At 34.5% G+C, this 16560-nt stretch overlaps 1 protein-coding gene across 1 annotated transcript; it reads right to left on the bottom strand.

The window, feature by feature from the left end:
• Nucleotides 1-229: 229 nt before the first annotated feature.
• On the bottom strand, nucleotides 230-16404 carry Rpt2 (26S proteasome regulatory subunit Rpt2). Its single transcript, XM_089249558.1, has 12 exons — nucleotides 16280-16404; nucleotides 13568-13636; nucleotides 13256-13349; nucleotides 9374-9498; nucleotides 9059-9244; nucleotides 7835-7963; nucleotides 6547-6643; nucleotides 6196-6284; nucleotides 5715-5815; nucleotides 3003-3099; nucleotides 2589-2798; nucleotides 230-484 (listed from the first exon to the last, which is right to left on the bottom strand). Exons 1-12 carry the CDS (start codon nucleotides 16280-16282, stop codon nucleotides 350-352), a joined length of 1335 nt encoding a protein of 444 aa, XP_089105684.1. The 5' UTR covers nucleotides 16283-16404; the 3' UTR covers nucleotides 230-349.
• Between the last annotated feature and the right edge of the window lie 156 nt (nucleotides 16405-16560).

Genomic DNA, 16560 nt, shown 5'->3' with positions numbered 1-16560 from the left:
ATTTATTTCATTATCTTGAGTAATTTCTTCGATTCATCACGTGAAAGCTTCTCAAACTAATACATTTATTACTCACCTATGTTAAATGTCTCATATCTCAGCCATTAGGAACACTTTATTAACTTAAATTTTGTCTACTAATTATTAGCCCAATTGACAAAAATATATCTATGAATAATTTTATATTAATTGAATTCACAAATAACAATTCAAATGAATACAAAAGTAATTAGTCCAAAACATTTATTAATAAAAAGTACCTTTCAAACATTTGTAATCTGAAACCAAACTGCTGAGAACAAAAAATATGAAGGGAAAAGAATTTAATGCTTGAACGAATGCATTTGAATTATAAATAAAGTCCTTCTGGAGTTCCTTCTTTTTTACGGTAAAGCACATTTTCTTTAGACTTCTTGAAATCTTCATTCGTAACTTTCATCCGCCTTTCTCGCAATGCCATAAGACCAGCCTCAGTGCAAATGGCCTGTAAACAAGTTTTTAAAAAAATCTTCTGTTACCACAGGCTCTTATAACTTTTCCGTCAAATATTGAAAATTTTTAATTTTGCCTCACAAATATAAAAAAAATGACAACTTCTTTTAAAATAAGAATTCAAGTTTTATTCAAAATGAATTGTGGGAAAAATAAGGGAAGACTGAAAAGTTTCACTACAAAGGAGAAACTATCTTAAAGTGTGTTGTGTCTATACAAATATATGCAGTGTTATAAAAAAATTAGATTATATTACGACAGTAATTGCTCTACATATATTTTTTTAAATATTCAAGAACCAGACACATGCCACTTTACATCTCAGAGATATTGAAGCAGAGTGTTGAAGGATGGGTGTATCCGAGAATTTCGTTCTTTTCAAAATATAAATAACAAATTTCAAATCATAATAAATCTTGAATAGATAAATAAGTGAATCAATGTTGTGCACAGGAAGTCTTGATAAAATCTGGAATCGTGGATTAGTTTCTCAAGTGTCCCTAGTGCAGATCAGTCGGTCCATTGAGCCACCAGTCCCTTCTTTATTTTTTATCGTAATTTCTGTATACATGGTGAAAGTGACATGTTCTGCCACACGAAAGGGGATAATATAATGGTCATTTTTGGCTGCTTCAAAAATGGTCAGTATAAAGTGTGGTGTCTACTTTGCAGCAAAATGTTCGATAGGAGCAAACAAGCTATCCAGAGTGCCAAGCATTTTGAAATCAGAGAAGTTTTGACTTCAATGAAATTAGTCCACTCAAAATCAAGATTTTTATCTGCCCATTCTAGATGGAAAACAGTTTCCTCCCCACTTCTCATTTTCAAATAAAAATATCCACGTGGAAATCAAAATATACACATGCTTCATCCAGCATTGCTCATTGAAGTCAACTTACAAAATTATCACAAACAAGCTCTTTCTACAGATTTACAAAATTCTAGTTTTTCCTCAGTAGTAAGTAATTTTTTGTGATCCACAGACAATCAATATTTATGATGTTTATGGATCACAATTTATATTCTTGATTTTACTTTTAAAGGGGAAAATTTTTTTCACTCTTTCATCTTCAATTTTTTTTGCTTTCGCAAGGGTGGGAAGTGATGAAGTCCATTTCGGAGCAGCAAAATATAGGATTCAGAGCAGTTTTGGAGCACATGTTTATGAATTGGAATAGTGAGAGAAAGAAATTAACTTACAAGAATATTTTCGTTACCCCCCTTTACAAAATAAAACAATTGCACTGTCTTTTGTTATCAATTATTTTTCCATCAACTTGGTTTTTGTTTTTGGAGGCTTTTGACACCTTGTTTGAAAGAGGCTGTCATAAAATTTTTCACACCACACTATTTAAGATACTTTTTGCTTACTGAGGGCACTATTTGCTATCTGGAACAGCAGCAGTTTAAATAGGCTAAAAATTTTCAATAAAATAAAGTTTTCAGTTTTTTTATACTTGGAAAGAAACTGTTGCAAATGGGAGAGTATTTTGGAAGATTCAACACAATGTTTGGCGATTCAACATGTTTAGCAATTCAACACAATGTTTGGCAATCTTATAAATTTTGGAACTCGCACAGAGGGTTCCCAGAAATCTAAAGCCATAATAATAGGGGTGATAACAAGAGTCAAAACAAGCAATTTATGCAATGCAACCTAGGGTCGGAAATGACCACCTTTTGGTTTGCCAATTTAGGCCATTGGGGCACCATAGAAAAAATGCCTTAAAGTAACTCTGGGAATGAGAGGGAAAACATTCTCCCATACGCACATTAGAGAGAAAAAGGAACAATATTTTTTCCCTTTCGTAATTGCCTACTGGAAAGACAAAAAAAAAATCCACCACTCCTTTCACACACAGAGCATATCCCTGTCGCTCTTCATGATGAATGAATGGATTGCAACCCTGGGTTCTACTGGAAAAATTGTTTGTCTCAAAGTGTACTGAGTGCCTACTATCTCAAGTGTACAAAGTGCACTATCAACTCCCAATCTCATTCTTGAGGTAACCTGCTTTGGAACATCCTGTACAGCCAAACGCTGGAGCCAATCAATAGATAATCACAATCAAGTTCACATAATCTTTAAACCATACCTTGATATCTGCACCTGAAAGGTCATCTTTAGCCATGACAAGATCATCTATGTTGACGTCCTCAGCTAAAGTCATTCTTGCTGTATGGATGAGGAAAATTCTTCTCTTGGTTTTTTCATCAGGCAGCGGAAATTCAATTTTTCTGTCGATACGACCTGGTCTTATCAAAGCTGGATCTAGCGTTTCAATTCGATTAGTTGCCATTACAACCTAAAGAAATTAACCATTTTCAATAAACAAAAATGCTCTTTCACAAAAATTATCAACTCAACTCTTGAAATTTATCACTTTCATCTGTGATTATGCATAATACCCTAGTGTAATTGGTGAATTTGATAAATATTAAAAAATTCCAAGTCTAGTATGTGTGATGAATATAGTCAGAGCCTTGACAGATATTATGGTGTGAAATACCTTTACATCTCCCCTAGAATCAAAACCATCCAACTGGTTCAACAGTTCCAACATTGTTCTTTGAATCTCTCGCTCACCTCCGGAATTAGAATCATATCTAAAAAAACGAATAGAAAACTTTAAATGCAAAATCAAAATCAGAAATACACAAACATTTTTCACAAAGTAGAATAGTTAGCACGAGTTTTGACAAAATAAGTATCTCCCAGTCCAGTTCACCATTCCCTTACTTTTTTCCCTGCACAGATCATGAATCCTAGTATGATGATATGGCAATGGTATATTCAATGATTTTGCATGAAGGAAGCAACTTTTTGTTGTTAGCAGCTGTACACATGTTAAGCTTAGATTAGTGGTTCCCAACCTTTTTTTACTAAATCTCATCTAAGCATCTTGTAAAGTCCTGATATGCCCCTCCCTTCAAGAGGCATGGGGGGGGAGAGGAGAGGATGATCAAAAATTGAAACAAAATTGAAAAAAAATTAAATATTGAAAAAAAAAATCTTTAAATGCTGTTGCAATCAATTTCTGTGCATTTGCAATACATTTTAAAGGTTAAAAACTCAAAATTTCTTTGGAAAGATTTGTAGGGATCCGACTTCTGGTTTCGGGAGTGGTGGAGTACTATAGGGGTAAGACTTATTATTGTACAAAGCAGGTTTTGGCCCGGTGAGTCGATTGGCCTATATAATTGAACGAGTAGTTTTCTTCATGTGACTGACACAACAACGACAGCTCGCTCCATACCTTTTCATGTATCACCCATTTTTTTTGTTTATGTCATAAGGTAATCATTCAAATGTTTCAATCAAATTCAATGTTTTAATATGTTCACGAAGTCTCAATCTTTATTATGACATTAGCTCTCCTCTCCCGTAATAGATTTTCTGTACTCCCCTCAAATCTCACATTAGCTCGTGTGCCTACTTTCCCCCTTGAAAGTAGGCCATACTTATGAAACTATCAATAACGAACACCCATGGAACTGAAAGGGACGGCTCCAGCTTATCTGCTGATTGGGTGCAAAGCTTCATGTGCTGCCCCTAAAGACTCTTGCGGGAAGCTGACAGGGCTTTACCATGGGGGACCTTGTAAAAAATTCACACAATTGTTTGCCAAGCAGAATGAGCATGACCATACATCTCGTTTAATTTGCCTTCATTTTATTATTCCCAGAACAATTACTAGACGAGAGCATCAAAATGCACCCTTGCCAATTCTGATGGAGTAACATACATTCTTGTTTCTCGTATTACTCGCCTAAGCTCTGTCTTCTCCCTCAAGTTTTCTCAACATTTTTTTTTCTGTTAAAAAAAATTATAGTGTCTTCAGAACAAAAGCATCATTGATTTCTTTTACAGAAGTGTTTCCCAACTTTATGATGTTCCAGACCCCCCCCCTCTAAATGCTCTGCAGACGAACTTTAGCGCGAAGATTAATTTCAAGCACACCTCCCTTAAAATCTAAAAAATATACTGTTTTATATAATTTGCATATCATAAAAAATTGAGGAGATAAATTACAATTTCATGGCACTTAATGTGTCATTCCTACAATGATAGTAAATTAAAATGATCCTGCAGACGCCCCCCCCCCCCCACAAAGTACTCACAGACACCCATGGGTCTTAGGACCACAGGTTGAAAAAGCTAGAGATGTAAAATTCTCGAGAATAATCTTTCGGAGAATATTCTCTGCTAGGACTATTATAAATAACTTTAGAATATTCTCTTAAGTTCTTGATGAGAATATTCTCTGGGGAAGGACTACTGTCATAAATTACTGGGGAATATTCTCATACAAAATAATAAGAATTATTCTGAAGTTATTAATAATAAGGCCCATTTACACGAGGCAAGTGCTTTAGTTGGTAACTTAATTTTTAGTTGCCAAGTATGATACAATGTATGCAGACGATAAGGGCCGTTTACACGGCTTTAGTTGGCAAGTGCGCAAGTGATTTAGTTGGTAAGCGAGATACAGACGGTTCTATTTTTTCCAGTTAAGTAGACCTATGAGCATGCGCCAGTGGGTGTGACCTGCCGCTCTCTGGAGGGGTCTTTTTGCTCTCTCACGGATGGGTTTATTTTGATTCCAAGCGCGAACCTGTTCCTGATGACGAACTAAAAGTTGTCATTGGGGAGTGATTATACCAAAATTTGTTATGTTGTAAATGTTTCAGGCAATGAAAACTGATTTATATTTCACAATATAAACAAAATTAGTAAAAAAATTTAAATTATTTAAAAGAAAAATGAATATTCTCGATTATTCTCAAATTTTTGCATCCAGGAGAATATTCTCACCTCACATCTCTATGAAAAACACTGCTTTTACGTATGGTCTGCTACAGCTGATTTTTCACACACTTGCCTGAACCATGGAGCTATTGAAATTTATAAGTAATAAAATAACATAAGCGGGTTGATCAGATGAAACCATTCCCCCCCCCCCCTTATAAAGACAAACAAAGAGTTGTACATAATAGTAAAACAGAATGAACTTGTGTGTCAAAATAAGTCAGGATAAACACACGGGCGAGCATCCCACTGCTTTGAGGGGGTAGTTGATACTGTCCATACTGGATATTTTTTGAAAAAGAGTTCACGTTGATCTCTGCTGTGACACATTAGGAAAAACTGGATGGTACGATCCAGCACACTGCGACATTTTGTTAGTGTAATAAACACTCCAGAAACAATTTGAATGTACCTTTTTGTGCCGACAGCATCAATTTCATCGATGAACACAATAGAAGGAGCATGTTCCTCAGCAACACGAAACAGTTCTCGCACTAGTTTCGGCCCATCACCCTGTCAAAAAGAAAAATACAAATAAGGAACACGGAGAATATAACTTCTCGTCATAAAAGAATGGCGAATTTCACACCTTCTTAAGATTCTGACAACAAACCAAGTGCTTAATTGTTGTGACTAACTTACCAGCAAATCAAAAAATTCACATTTGCACAACTTTAAAATTGATCACAGCATATAGAGATTAAAATGATATAACATACGGGAAAGCCTGGAGCATTCACATATTTTACTCCTATTGATATTTATAATAAGAATCTTCAAATATATTTCTGATAAGAATAGTAAAAAAATATATATAAATGAGATTTCTATACAGGCAGCGAAAGAAAACACACTAATCAACACAGCAACACAAAGTACCAACAACTACTCACCAAATATTTTTGTATAAGCTCAGAACCAACAACCCGTAAAAACGTGGCAGATGTCTGATTCGCCACAGCTTTAGCTAATAATGTTTTGCCTGTAATAAAAAAAAATTGATTAAATATATCTGAACACTGATCACCTTTCTAAATCATGCATATATAAAATAAATGATTTTGTTAAAAATGTTTATAATACATTTTGATTTCTAATAAATATGCAAAAAGACCACAGCAACATATCACCGATTGCATCACAGATAGATTAAAACAAACTGTTCTTTTAAATAGTTTGGATAAAAAAAAACAATTCATAAAAACAAACATTTTAATATAAAACATTCTTGATGATAACCACACCTGTTCCTGGAGGACCATAAAGTATAACTCCTTTGGGTGGCTTGATTCCCATTTCTTCATAGTACTCAGGGTGGGTGAGAGGTAACTCTACAGATTCCTGCAACAAATACAACAGCATGAATTTTTTTTTTGCTGATAAAATATGCGCCTAAGCTCTATGCATGATTTAATCATGAGCCATTAAGACTGAATATTATTGATAAGATGATTATTCATTAATTCATTAGTTAGGTGAGTAAAGCCAAACAGTTTAATCCGAAATGCATCAAATGTGCTCATAGTAAAAATAAATCATACACCACGAAGGTTATATATCTAATTGTAACTTTGCTGCAAAATGAGTCAAAAGAATAAACAGAAGTGATTGTTCTTCTCAGAATCTAAAGCTTCTTATACATTAACTGAGTAAACTTGAGTTCAATCAGCTAATTATTTCTCTTTCCCACACCAAACTATTTCTTGCAAAATTTCTAACAAGAAATTTTTAAAAAAATTTCAGTTCCTAAAATTTTAATTTCTATAATTTACTGTAAAAAAAAAGAAAAGCTTATGTGGCTTTGAATATTAATTTTTCGCTCTTGTGGTTAACTCAAAGCTGTAGCCTATATACCAGTAACTTATTTTCCCCCTAGCATTCTAACGTTGAGAGATTATAATTAACACTCTAAGGAAAATTTTTACGCAATGATAATGCCTACTGTTTAATCAGTAGTTACACGAAATTATCAAAGAAAACAAAGATGGGAAAAAAAAGTAAGTTAAACATAAAATGTAGTTGTATTTAAATTTTCATATGCAAATTATGTGCAGCTTATATAAAGCTACCGTCTGCAAAAAACATTTTTGTCCAATCAATTTTCTAGATGTGGCTTATTTAAAAGAAATTTCCTTACTTAAAAAAAAACTAATTCCAATTTGCATATAATAATTTCCTACATGGGCCTGTAATCCCCAGATACTAATTTCACTATTTTGAGAAAACAATTCATATTTCATAGTCCGCATGTGAAGATTTCATTCATAAATGATGAAATGTGGAATACAAGGAGTTATTTGACAAGATTTCATTAAAAAAATGTAGATATGTATTTTTCTACTCGTATCTATAAATATTTATAAAAACAACATTTTTTAGCTATACAAATAAATTTTTAAAAATAGCTATTGAGTTTTCAAGAAAAAGCTTCAGATAATGAGCAATGGTTTATAATTTGAACTGAAAAATTGTTTAAAAATCGCAATTATATTCTGAATAAAAAAAAAAGTAGTGCAATCAGTGAAATTTAACCTTTATCTCTTGGATTTGTTGATCTAAGCCACCAATGTCAGCATAGGTCTCTTGTGGGGCTTTTTCCAGCTTCATAACTGTGACCATTGGATCTGTATCATCAGAGAGTACTCCCACAACTGCATGAACCTTAATATTAAAACAGCAATATGTCACAAACTATAGTGTCCTTAGCAATCAGGTGGGAAAATTCTTACCTATTTACATCAAATTTTAAAAATGTAAATAAATCTGTAAAAATGGGACAAATAGTGATTTAGCTGAATACTAAATATTCAGTTAATTTTAAGGCTAAATATTCGGCAGCCAGATATCAGCTTTCCTTAAAAATCATTGATGTGAATGACATTGGTGTTTCTGGTTTGAAAATAAAATAAGGATGATTTTTAAATGACAGAAACTGATCCAAATATTCAAAAATCTAAAAGGATAAAGGGGCTGTTCAAGTATTACGTCATCATCGATGGGGGTGGGGGGGTGTATGCTCACGTCATCAACCACCCCTCATGAAAATACGAGTTAGGATCCAGAGGGGTAGAGCTGATGACGAAATTTTGCTGGGGGGGGGTCAAAAAGGCTAAAAATTTGCTTACGTATACTTGAACGGCCCCAAAACGTTTTAAACCATTTCACTTATCAAGTGCATTATCTCTATATTACTAGAGCAGCGAAAGAAACTCGGTTTTGTGAGGTTCTTCTTGCATTTACTTTTCATTCTCTCTCATTTCGTATTAATTTTTCAAGGTTTACTTTTTAAATCTTTTGTTAAACCTGAGCTACCATAAAAAACCTGTTTGCTAGAAGCGACAGAACTACTATTTAATTAGCATTGTACCAAATAAAATGCTTTAATTTGCTCGTTAAATCCAGACTTTTGCTAAAAGACTTTCACTTTCTATGAGTGGGTCCGACTGTACTTGTCTCCTAAAAAACTAGTACCTAAATAAAAAGTCTGGGTTGCACATCATACACAGTTGATGCTCATTATAATGGTCATTCCATTACAACAACCAGTAGGATAGGTCCCAAATGTTTTCATAGAATGACTATCATTTTTTACTTTTGATTTAACGACCCTCCCAATATAACATTAGTTTTTGTTGGGTCAAAGGGGGTCATTATATAGAGCACAGACTGTATTTATAATGCATACAACCCCATTTCCACAAAATTCTATAACAAGAGAAAATCAGAAATGTAACATATTCATAAATTAAATCATACTTTGTGGTTGAGAAGCACTGAGCAGCCCGGTTCAAGCTGATCCTTATCCACAAACGATAAAATGCTGACGTAGTGTTCACTACCAACAGATGTTGAGACAATGGCATGGTTATCATCAATTATTTCTTCCAAGGTTCCAACTGACATCGGCGTTCCTCTCAGATCATCCACTTTTGATCGCTCTTCCTGTAATGTACAGATACAGTACGAGGTGAACTACTATGGAATGTATAATAATTGCAACTCCAATAACAATGGAAAAGAAATTTATATAAAGCTAATCCTACATTTAATGGAAAGAAAATCCTTTCTTACCTCATGCTTTTCTTCTTGAGGTTTCAGCCGCTCCTGATTTCTCAAAAACTCTTCTTCCATAAGTAAATAATCCTTGATTCTTTCCAGTTTGAGAAGCTTCAGGCGACATCGGGTATGAGGAGTTACTGAAATAATAATTGATTTTTTAAAAACATTTTTCACATGTCGCAACAATACTCATGTCACAACTCCTAATGTACACTACTCACACTTTTCCACAACTGATAAGTTCCACAGTAATGTAAATCATTAAAATGTTTTTTTTCAACTAATAATATTTAACCTTATATAGAAAACCTTATTCAGTAGGATGATATCAATATATACAGCATGATTATAATTGAAGTTCCCGTGTACTCTGAGTAGTTTCTCAAAAACTGCTTCTCCAACTACAGGCAAATTTTTTGGATATTTTGATGAGACCACAGGAGATTTATGAAATTTAAAAAAAAGTTAAATTTTGACCACCAGGTGAAAAAGTGGCACTTTTTTATTTCATTTTAAATTTTCCCATGGTCCATATAAGCTACAAAGTTTCAATGGAATACACCTACCAGAACGTACGAAGCATAGGTCTGAATAGTTTAAAGAGCAGTATACTGCCTCTGCTCAGACTAATGTAGCACCTGTCAGTATACTGGCACTATGTAACGCCCGTTCAGGAGGACATTTTCTATTGAAACTTATGGCCCATGGGGGAAAAAGGGAATATTTAAAAAAAGGTGTCACTTTTCCCCAGTGGTCGAAAATTGGATTTTTTTTTCATAAATCTCTGCCCCATGGTCTAATTAAGATATACTAAAAATTTGGCTGTAGTCGGATAAGCAGTTTTTGAGAGAAAGTACTCAGAGTACTGGAATTTTAATTATCATCCCATACAATATGGGATGTCAATAAAAACACATCAAATAAACATGTAAAATAGTAAAAAATAAAAAATTTCGGAAAAGGCATGCATAAAAATTTAATTCTTGAATTCATGACAGTATGTAAATATTCATTCCGAAAGGACATAGGTTTTCTTGTCGTTCTTTTATAAAAAGAAAGATTTAACTGTATCACTATAAATTCGCCAAACCAATCATAAATCCCAACCTTCATTTTCTCTTATTTGCTAATAGATTGTTTTCATGTTTCTTTATATAATGTACCAAATATAATGTCTCACGGTTTGCAACAATCTTAAAACATGCCCATAATTCCGAACACTCATTTATATCAGAGAAAACTTCCCCAAAAGAAATAATGTTAACTCAAATGACCATTCTACAATTCTTCATGCCAGTCGTGATTATTTTTGATAATAAAGCCTGGGTTATTTTTATTTTTATAAAAATTACATTACTGTTCTTAATTTAGTCTAATGAAATGGTTCTCAATCTTTTGACTCGTGGAGCCCGTAGGCTTATTTTTTATTTACTCAGAGTAAATTTTTATATTATTTAAAATATTTATAATTATTATTTTTCCAAATTTACTTTTTAATATTTTCCTCGAACGGTCGCTGAGCCCCTCAGGAGTGCACATGGAGCACTGTTGGTCTAATCAATACTCAAAGATTTTTGGAATGATACAAGAGAGCAAAGGCTTTATTATAAATTGCTCACTTGCAAAGAAGGCAAAACTCATTGTTTTGTGGATGTCACTTAGCGTTCCTAAAGCAAAATATGCCAAAAGCTGCGGCATACATTGCATAACAATCTGGAAGAATTTTAAGAAAAGTGTAGACAACACTATTATAGGAATTTTTACTGCAGAACATTTCTAATCAGCTGAGAGCTCATTGCAGAGCAATGCAAAACATCCTGCTTTGGGGCTTTTTGCAGTCAATGGGTTCAGAGGGCCCACAAAGCAGAATGTTTTGCTTTGTTCAGCAATGTTTGTCTCAGCTGATGACTGAAAATGTTCTGCCAATAGTAGTGTTTTCTAGAGAGTTCTTTTTTGCTACTTTTCTCGAAATTCTTTTCAAGATAGTGCTGCGACCTAAACAACATTGGTATAGTCGGCTTTAGGGCACAAGACTATGAGTTACCTAAGTTATTGAAAGTTTCCATTGATATGTGTATGCATATATGCATAGAATATAAATACATACGTGATCAGCACGTATTCCCAAGAGATGTTACAATCTGTCCAGGAAATTTGTTAGGGGTAGTAGACATCCATGCCCGATCTGGGATTTGAACCCAGACCTGCACAGTCAGAAGCTAGCTCCCTAACTACTGGACTGCCAGGCGGTGATATATATAACTTACATTTATTTAATTTGGCTTTTTAATTAAAATTGTAGGGGGGGGGGGGGGAGACCTAAGAAAAAAGCTTGGAACCCGAACTCATCGAACACCAGCAAGGGGAGGGGAAGAGACCATCTGCTCATAAGGATCCAGTCGAAACTTAGGTCAGTTTTCTAGACCCTTCAGAAAATAAAAATTACCAAAATCACTGACCATTTAGTTTCTTTTGTACAAAATTAACTACTGCTACTAAACCAGACATGCACCTCGTCCATATTCCTTTGCGAAACTTCTAACAAATTGGTACATGTTAGAATGTGTGTGCGTGTAGTGAATCTTCTGCGAAGCTTGTTTTTGTGTAATGTTTGTTATGTGTAGTGCTGCCATCTGCCATCAATTTTTATAACTATTCATGAAGTGTAATGATTGAACAGTATACCATTGTAGGTCTGTTGCTCTCTGCAGCAAGGCTTTTTAACAGGGAGATCGGCTCACATTTGTGCCTCGAAGTTGGGAACCACAGAATATCAACTTCAGCAGACCACCACTGCGGCAGTGGTGGGGTTTGAACCCAGCCCCGGAAAATTAACCCGGGGCCCTCCAAAATTAACTAGGGTAAATTCCTAATACATGGTATACCTCCTCCTAACCAGATCATGACCCACCACCGGTCTTGATGAAGAGATATAAGCAGGTGGTTAATGAAAGCATGGGCCATGCTGGAATATGTGCATGTGTTGTGCATCTAACGTGGAGTTTGTTTCTGTGTAATGTTTGTTATAGTGCTGCCATTTGCATAAATTTTTCCAACTATGAGTGAAGTGTGATGACTGAATATTTGTACTGTTTTAGGTCTATCGCTCTCTGTGGCAAGACTTTTCAATGGAGAGATCAGCTCGCACTTGCACCTCAAAGTTTGGAACCACAGAAAACCAACTTTAGCCTACCACCACTGGTCAGTATAATACACAACACAGTTCTACAGAAATTTTTTGTATAATCAGGCCCGATTTGGAGTTATTTGCAAAGGTTATCAGCGGGATGATAGGAATACCCAAAACCGGTTGAAAAAAGTTAAAAAAAAATTTTGGACGCTCAAAAAACAATATTTTTTTACCAAATATATGTTTCAAAAACTGAACAGAAAATACACGACATGGACGAAACAGCAAGAATTATCAGGTATGCAAAAGCACATGCAGCAGTACCACGGAGGAGGACGATGTTGACAACATATCACTCTTTTGGTGTAGTTAAAAACTTGGTGACAAAAAATATATACAATACAGAGGGATTTACCCTTAAATAGATTGCATCTAATTCCCCAAAATCGAGGATCCCTTTCACAAAAATAGGAGCTGCAAAAAGACACTTGACAGACCCCTGCCCAAATTTTGATCAAGTGACACTCAATAGAGCGGATACCTCTGAAATTTTTCAAAATTTGTTCAAAACTTTCGCCAGTCTTTCAAAACAATCACAAACTTTGCAATTCAAGACCCAAACTGTTCTGAATAAAAACACCATTCAAGGAAAACATAAGTAGCGAAAAGTATTTCACAATTCTAATGAATCAATAGAGTAAAGAACCCTAAAAAAAAGTTCAGTAATCAAGAATTAAAAAAAATTATTTTGTAACAACAAATACCTAAAGGCAGTTTGCTGGCTGCTTCTGGTCCCTTTTGACGCTTCTTCTTCTTACCCACTCTAGTTGGTACGGGCGGTTCATACTTCTTCCTCTTCTAAACAAGAAATTCAAAAGCGACAGCATTCATTATACAAATATTCATCTTTAGACAACTAATCATTACAATTATAGTTATATTATCAGATTATCAAATGAGATTAGCCTATAATATGTACACAAAATTCTGAGGGAATAAAAAAAATAAAATATTTCTCCCATCAGGAAACAATTACATTGCTGTAATTGGATAATAAATTAAGATGACCCATTTACTTTATCATCCTTTTTATCTCCGCCAGTTCCTGAACCACCGGCACCACCACCTGCTGAATGATTCTGCCCCTGTAATTTCAGAAAAGTAGTTTAGAAAGACATGTAATCGATCATCAAAATGAAAATAAGAATGACACTTATTGGTTATTCCCAGTCACACTGTCTTAGAAACAAATTTCTGAATATTGATGAAAATATGCAAAAAAATAAACATGGAAGCTCTGTGTGCATAAATACCAACAATGTTACACCAAATCCTCAGTTTATTTTCTTGGCAATGAAAAACTAATAGCAAAGCCAGTTTCACCAGGTTGCATTCTATTTTTTTAGAGACTACAAATTTTAAGAGAGCACAACAACAATGAAGCTACTGGCAAACAACAATGCTGTTCTCAGCCTCATCTTTCTGGCAGACAAACTAATTTCTCATTTGACATAATGACCTGGGATTTCTCAAGGCCTGCTGAATGGGATGCTTTGCAAAACTTCTCAGGTAAAATTATATTGAACCTTAATGATACGAGGCAGAGATTTGTAATCAGTACGTCACAGCACTTCATGGATGACACCAAAAAGAGTTTGAGATAAGGCAAGGACACTTCTTTCTTTTAAACCCGAGCACAACTCAGGTCTATCACCATCTATGGGTGATTTACTACCTAGCAAGTTGTGCCAGAAGTGTAACTGTGTATGTACCTAACAGCCTGAGAGCGTATATTGATTTTTCACTGCCGCCATCTATATTTTAGAAGTGAAGCGAATGATGTGTTACGATTGAATTACATTTGTACTGTTTGTAGGTCTGTCTGTTGCTCTCTGTGGTAGGACTTTTTAAAGGGGAGATCGGCAAGGACACTGCATGAAATTTGAAAAATTCCTAAGGATGCTGCTACTAGAGGGAAAGGTTTTGGAATATCTGTCCCAGATCTAACACTTGTAGAAACGGTCCTTCTTCAGCCGTAAAAAATACCTCCAACCAGCAGGATCTTTGGATAGCAGGTTCATTAATGACCTAAATGAACTGAAAATTATTTGTTTGTTTAACTCCAAGCTTATAGCAATATGTTCTTTTCTTTGTTACATTTGCATACAGATATCACTGCAATTAAATGCAACGTTTTTCCTATTCTTGAACATTGTCATACTTAGATTTTATTAAGTGGGTTGTGTTGTTGTGTTTTGGGCTTGCAGTTGATTTTTAACAGATTTTTTTTATTGACTGTACTGTGTGAATTTGTGATAAATCTGTTCCGTTATATAGTATAATCCCCTTTATCTTTTGGGGCTTTTTTCAGCCGCTATTATTAATTCTGAAAGCTTCTAGGTTGCCATTTATTTTTTGCTGTTGTTTATCGTGTGATAGTGAAATCACTACTAGAGGTCGTAGCTTGATAGGCTTTTGTATAGAGGACAGAGTTTCAATCAAGTGCATTAGCATTTTGGATTTTTTTATACATTACATCATATATACCATTTTCCCAGTATGTTACATTCAGTTTTTCTTGTTTGAATACATCATTTTGGATTTGTTGAGAAGTTGTGCATTCATGTTACTTTTAATCCAGTCATAATTTCTCAGTTTTTTTTGCCCCAACTGTTAAATTATTCAAAAAAGAAAAGTGCCCTGGTTTTATATTACAGTAAAACCCCTCTTAAGGGACAAGCCTCTTTTACAGCTTAACGATATATAATTTCCCTTTTCTTAGACAAAGAGTTTTGTCTAAGAAAACATTTTCACATTTGAACAAGTCTCACATTTTTCTCCTGCTGAAGCGACCACAAAAGAGAGGTTTTACTGTATTTTCAATCCTGTATCTGGTCTAGGATATTTGTTTGCTATTGTCAATTGTTTATTTACCACCATTTTTTTGTTTTTAACAGCCATACAAATACAACGCCACAACAGGCAAAATGCCCAACGAGGTGGCTGATCCCCTTTAGGCATAGCATTATCTCCTTTTGGCAATGTATTGCAGATTTTTTTCCTTTAGCAAGACAGACATCCAAATCATGACAATGTTCCACTCTTAGGGACTTCTCTGATGATTGTGGATGTTTTTCTCGAAAAACAAAAAAAAAAATTGGCAACTCATCGTCAATAGAAGACCGGAGAAAAAAGCGCTAGCCTCGCAGTACGGAACTCGGGGTCGCGAGGGCAATCTCCGGATTGTACTATAACTGTTCCTCTGGTTACAACCCTGGATCTTGGTGCATGTTTATTTCTTTTTCCCACTGTAGTCATCAAGGTTCTTGACCCCAAGGTCTTTGCGAAACCAAAAGCTTTTTTTAGTCTCTTTACAAAACCAAATTAGTGTATTGTCAGTTCGCTGTGTGCAATGCCCAGACCTTTTCTTTGCCCCACTGTCAAATTTATTAATAAGAAATATTTTTCGTGCTTATTTGACTTCGTCTTAACAAAGCTCGACTGAATTAGAAAATTTAGATTGAAACATGAATGAATTTCATACCAATAATATTTATTCAATTCCGCCATCGATTACATTATGAACTACTTAGGATGTAACACGTTTCAAGTAATGGACAGGGAATTTCCATTTAAATTGAGGAAGGTTCGCATTAATGAGGGGCCGGCATGTCAACTCGGGAATACAATGAAATGGCATAAAGATAGTCATATTGTTATCGTTATGATATTATTAATTACAGTTACTACATCGAATAAATCCCACTTATACTATCAGTTCAACTTACCATTAAGAGTGATTCTTGCTTGAGTTTTGTGGTATTTTTAACTCATTTTTTGTTATTGTGACAAATTTTTTTGCACAATCACTCCTCAGTTACGTTCTGCAGCTTGCGTGTAGTTCCGGAGCTTCTGTTTACTTCATTCGGATTATTATTTTTTTAATGAAAAGATAATTTCCATGGAAAAATGAACAGTAAAATATTTACATTTCACATAATATAAACATATATAATACAATAATGTAAATATTTCTTTAATAAATAGCATTTTTTTATGACTTTTTAGA

The sequence above is a fragment of the Pholcus phalangioides genome, unplaced genomic scaffold (assembly GCF_987345545.1).
Source record: "Pholcus phalangioides strain wild (caught in Gottingen) unplaced genomic scaffold, Ppha-v1.0 ptg000003l_1, whole genome shotgun sequence".
Taxonomy (NCBI): Eukaryota; Metazoa; Arthropoda; class Arachnida; order Araneae; family Pholcidae; genus Pholcus; species Pholcus phalangioides.
Note: the sequence above shows the minus strand (reverse complement) of the source record. Positions and strands in the feature narration are given on the sequence as shown.

Coding starts and splice junctions, on each gene's coding strand:
- Rpt2 (XM_089249558.1), bottom strand. Junction 2,799..3,002: donor ATTCTAGGGGAGATGTAAAG/GTATTTCACACC, acceptor TAATTTCTTTAG/GTTGTAATGGCAACTAATCG. Junction 485..2,588: donor TTTCAGGTGCAGATATCAAG/GTATGGTTTAAA, acceptor ACTTGTTTACAG/GCCATTTGCACTGAGGCTGG.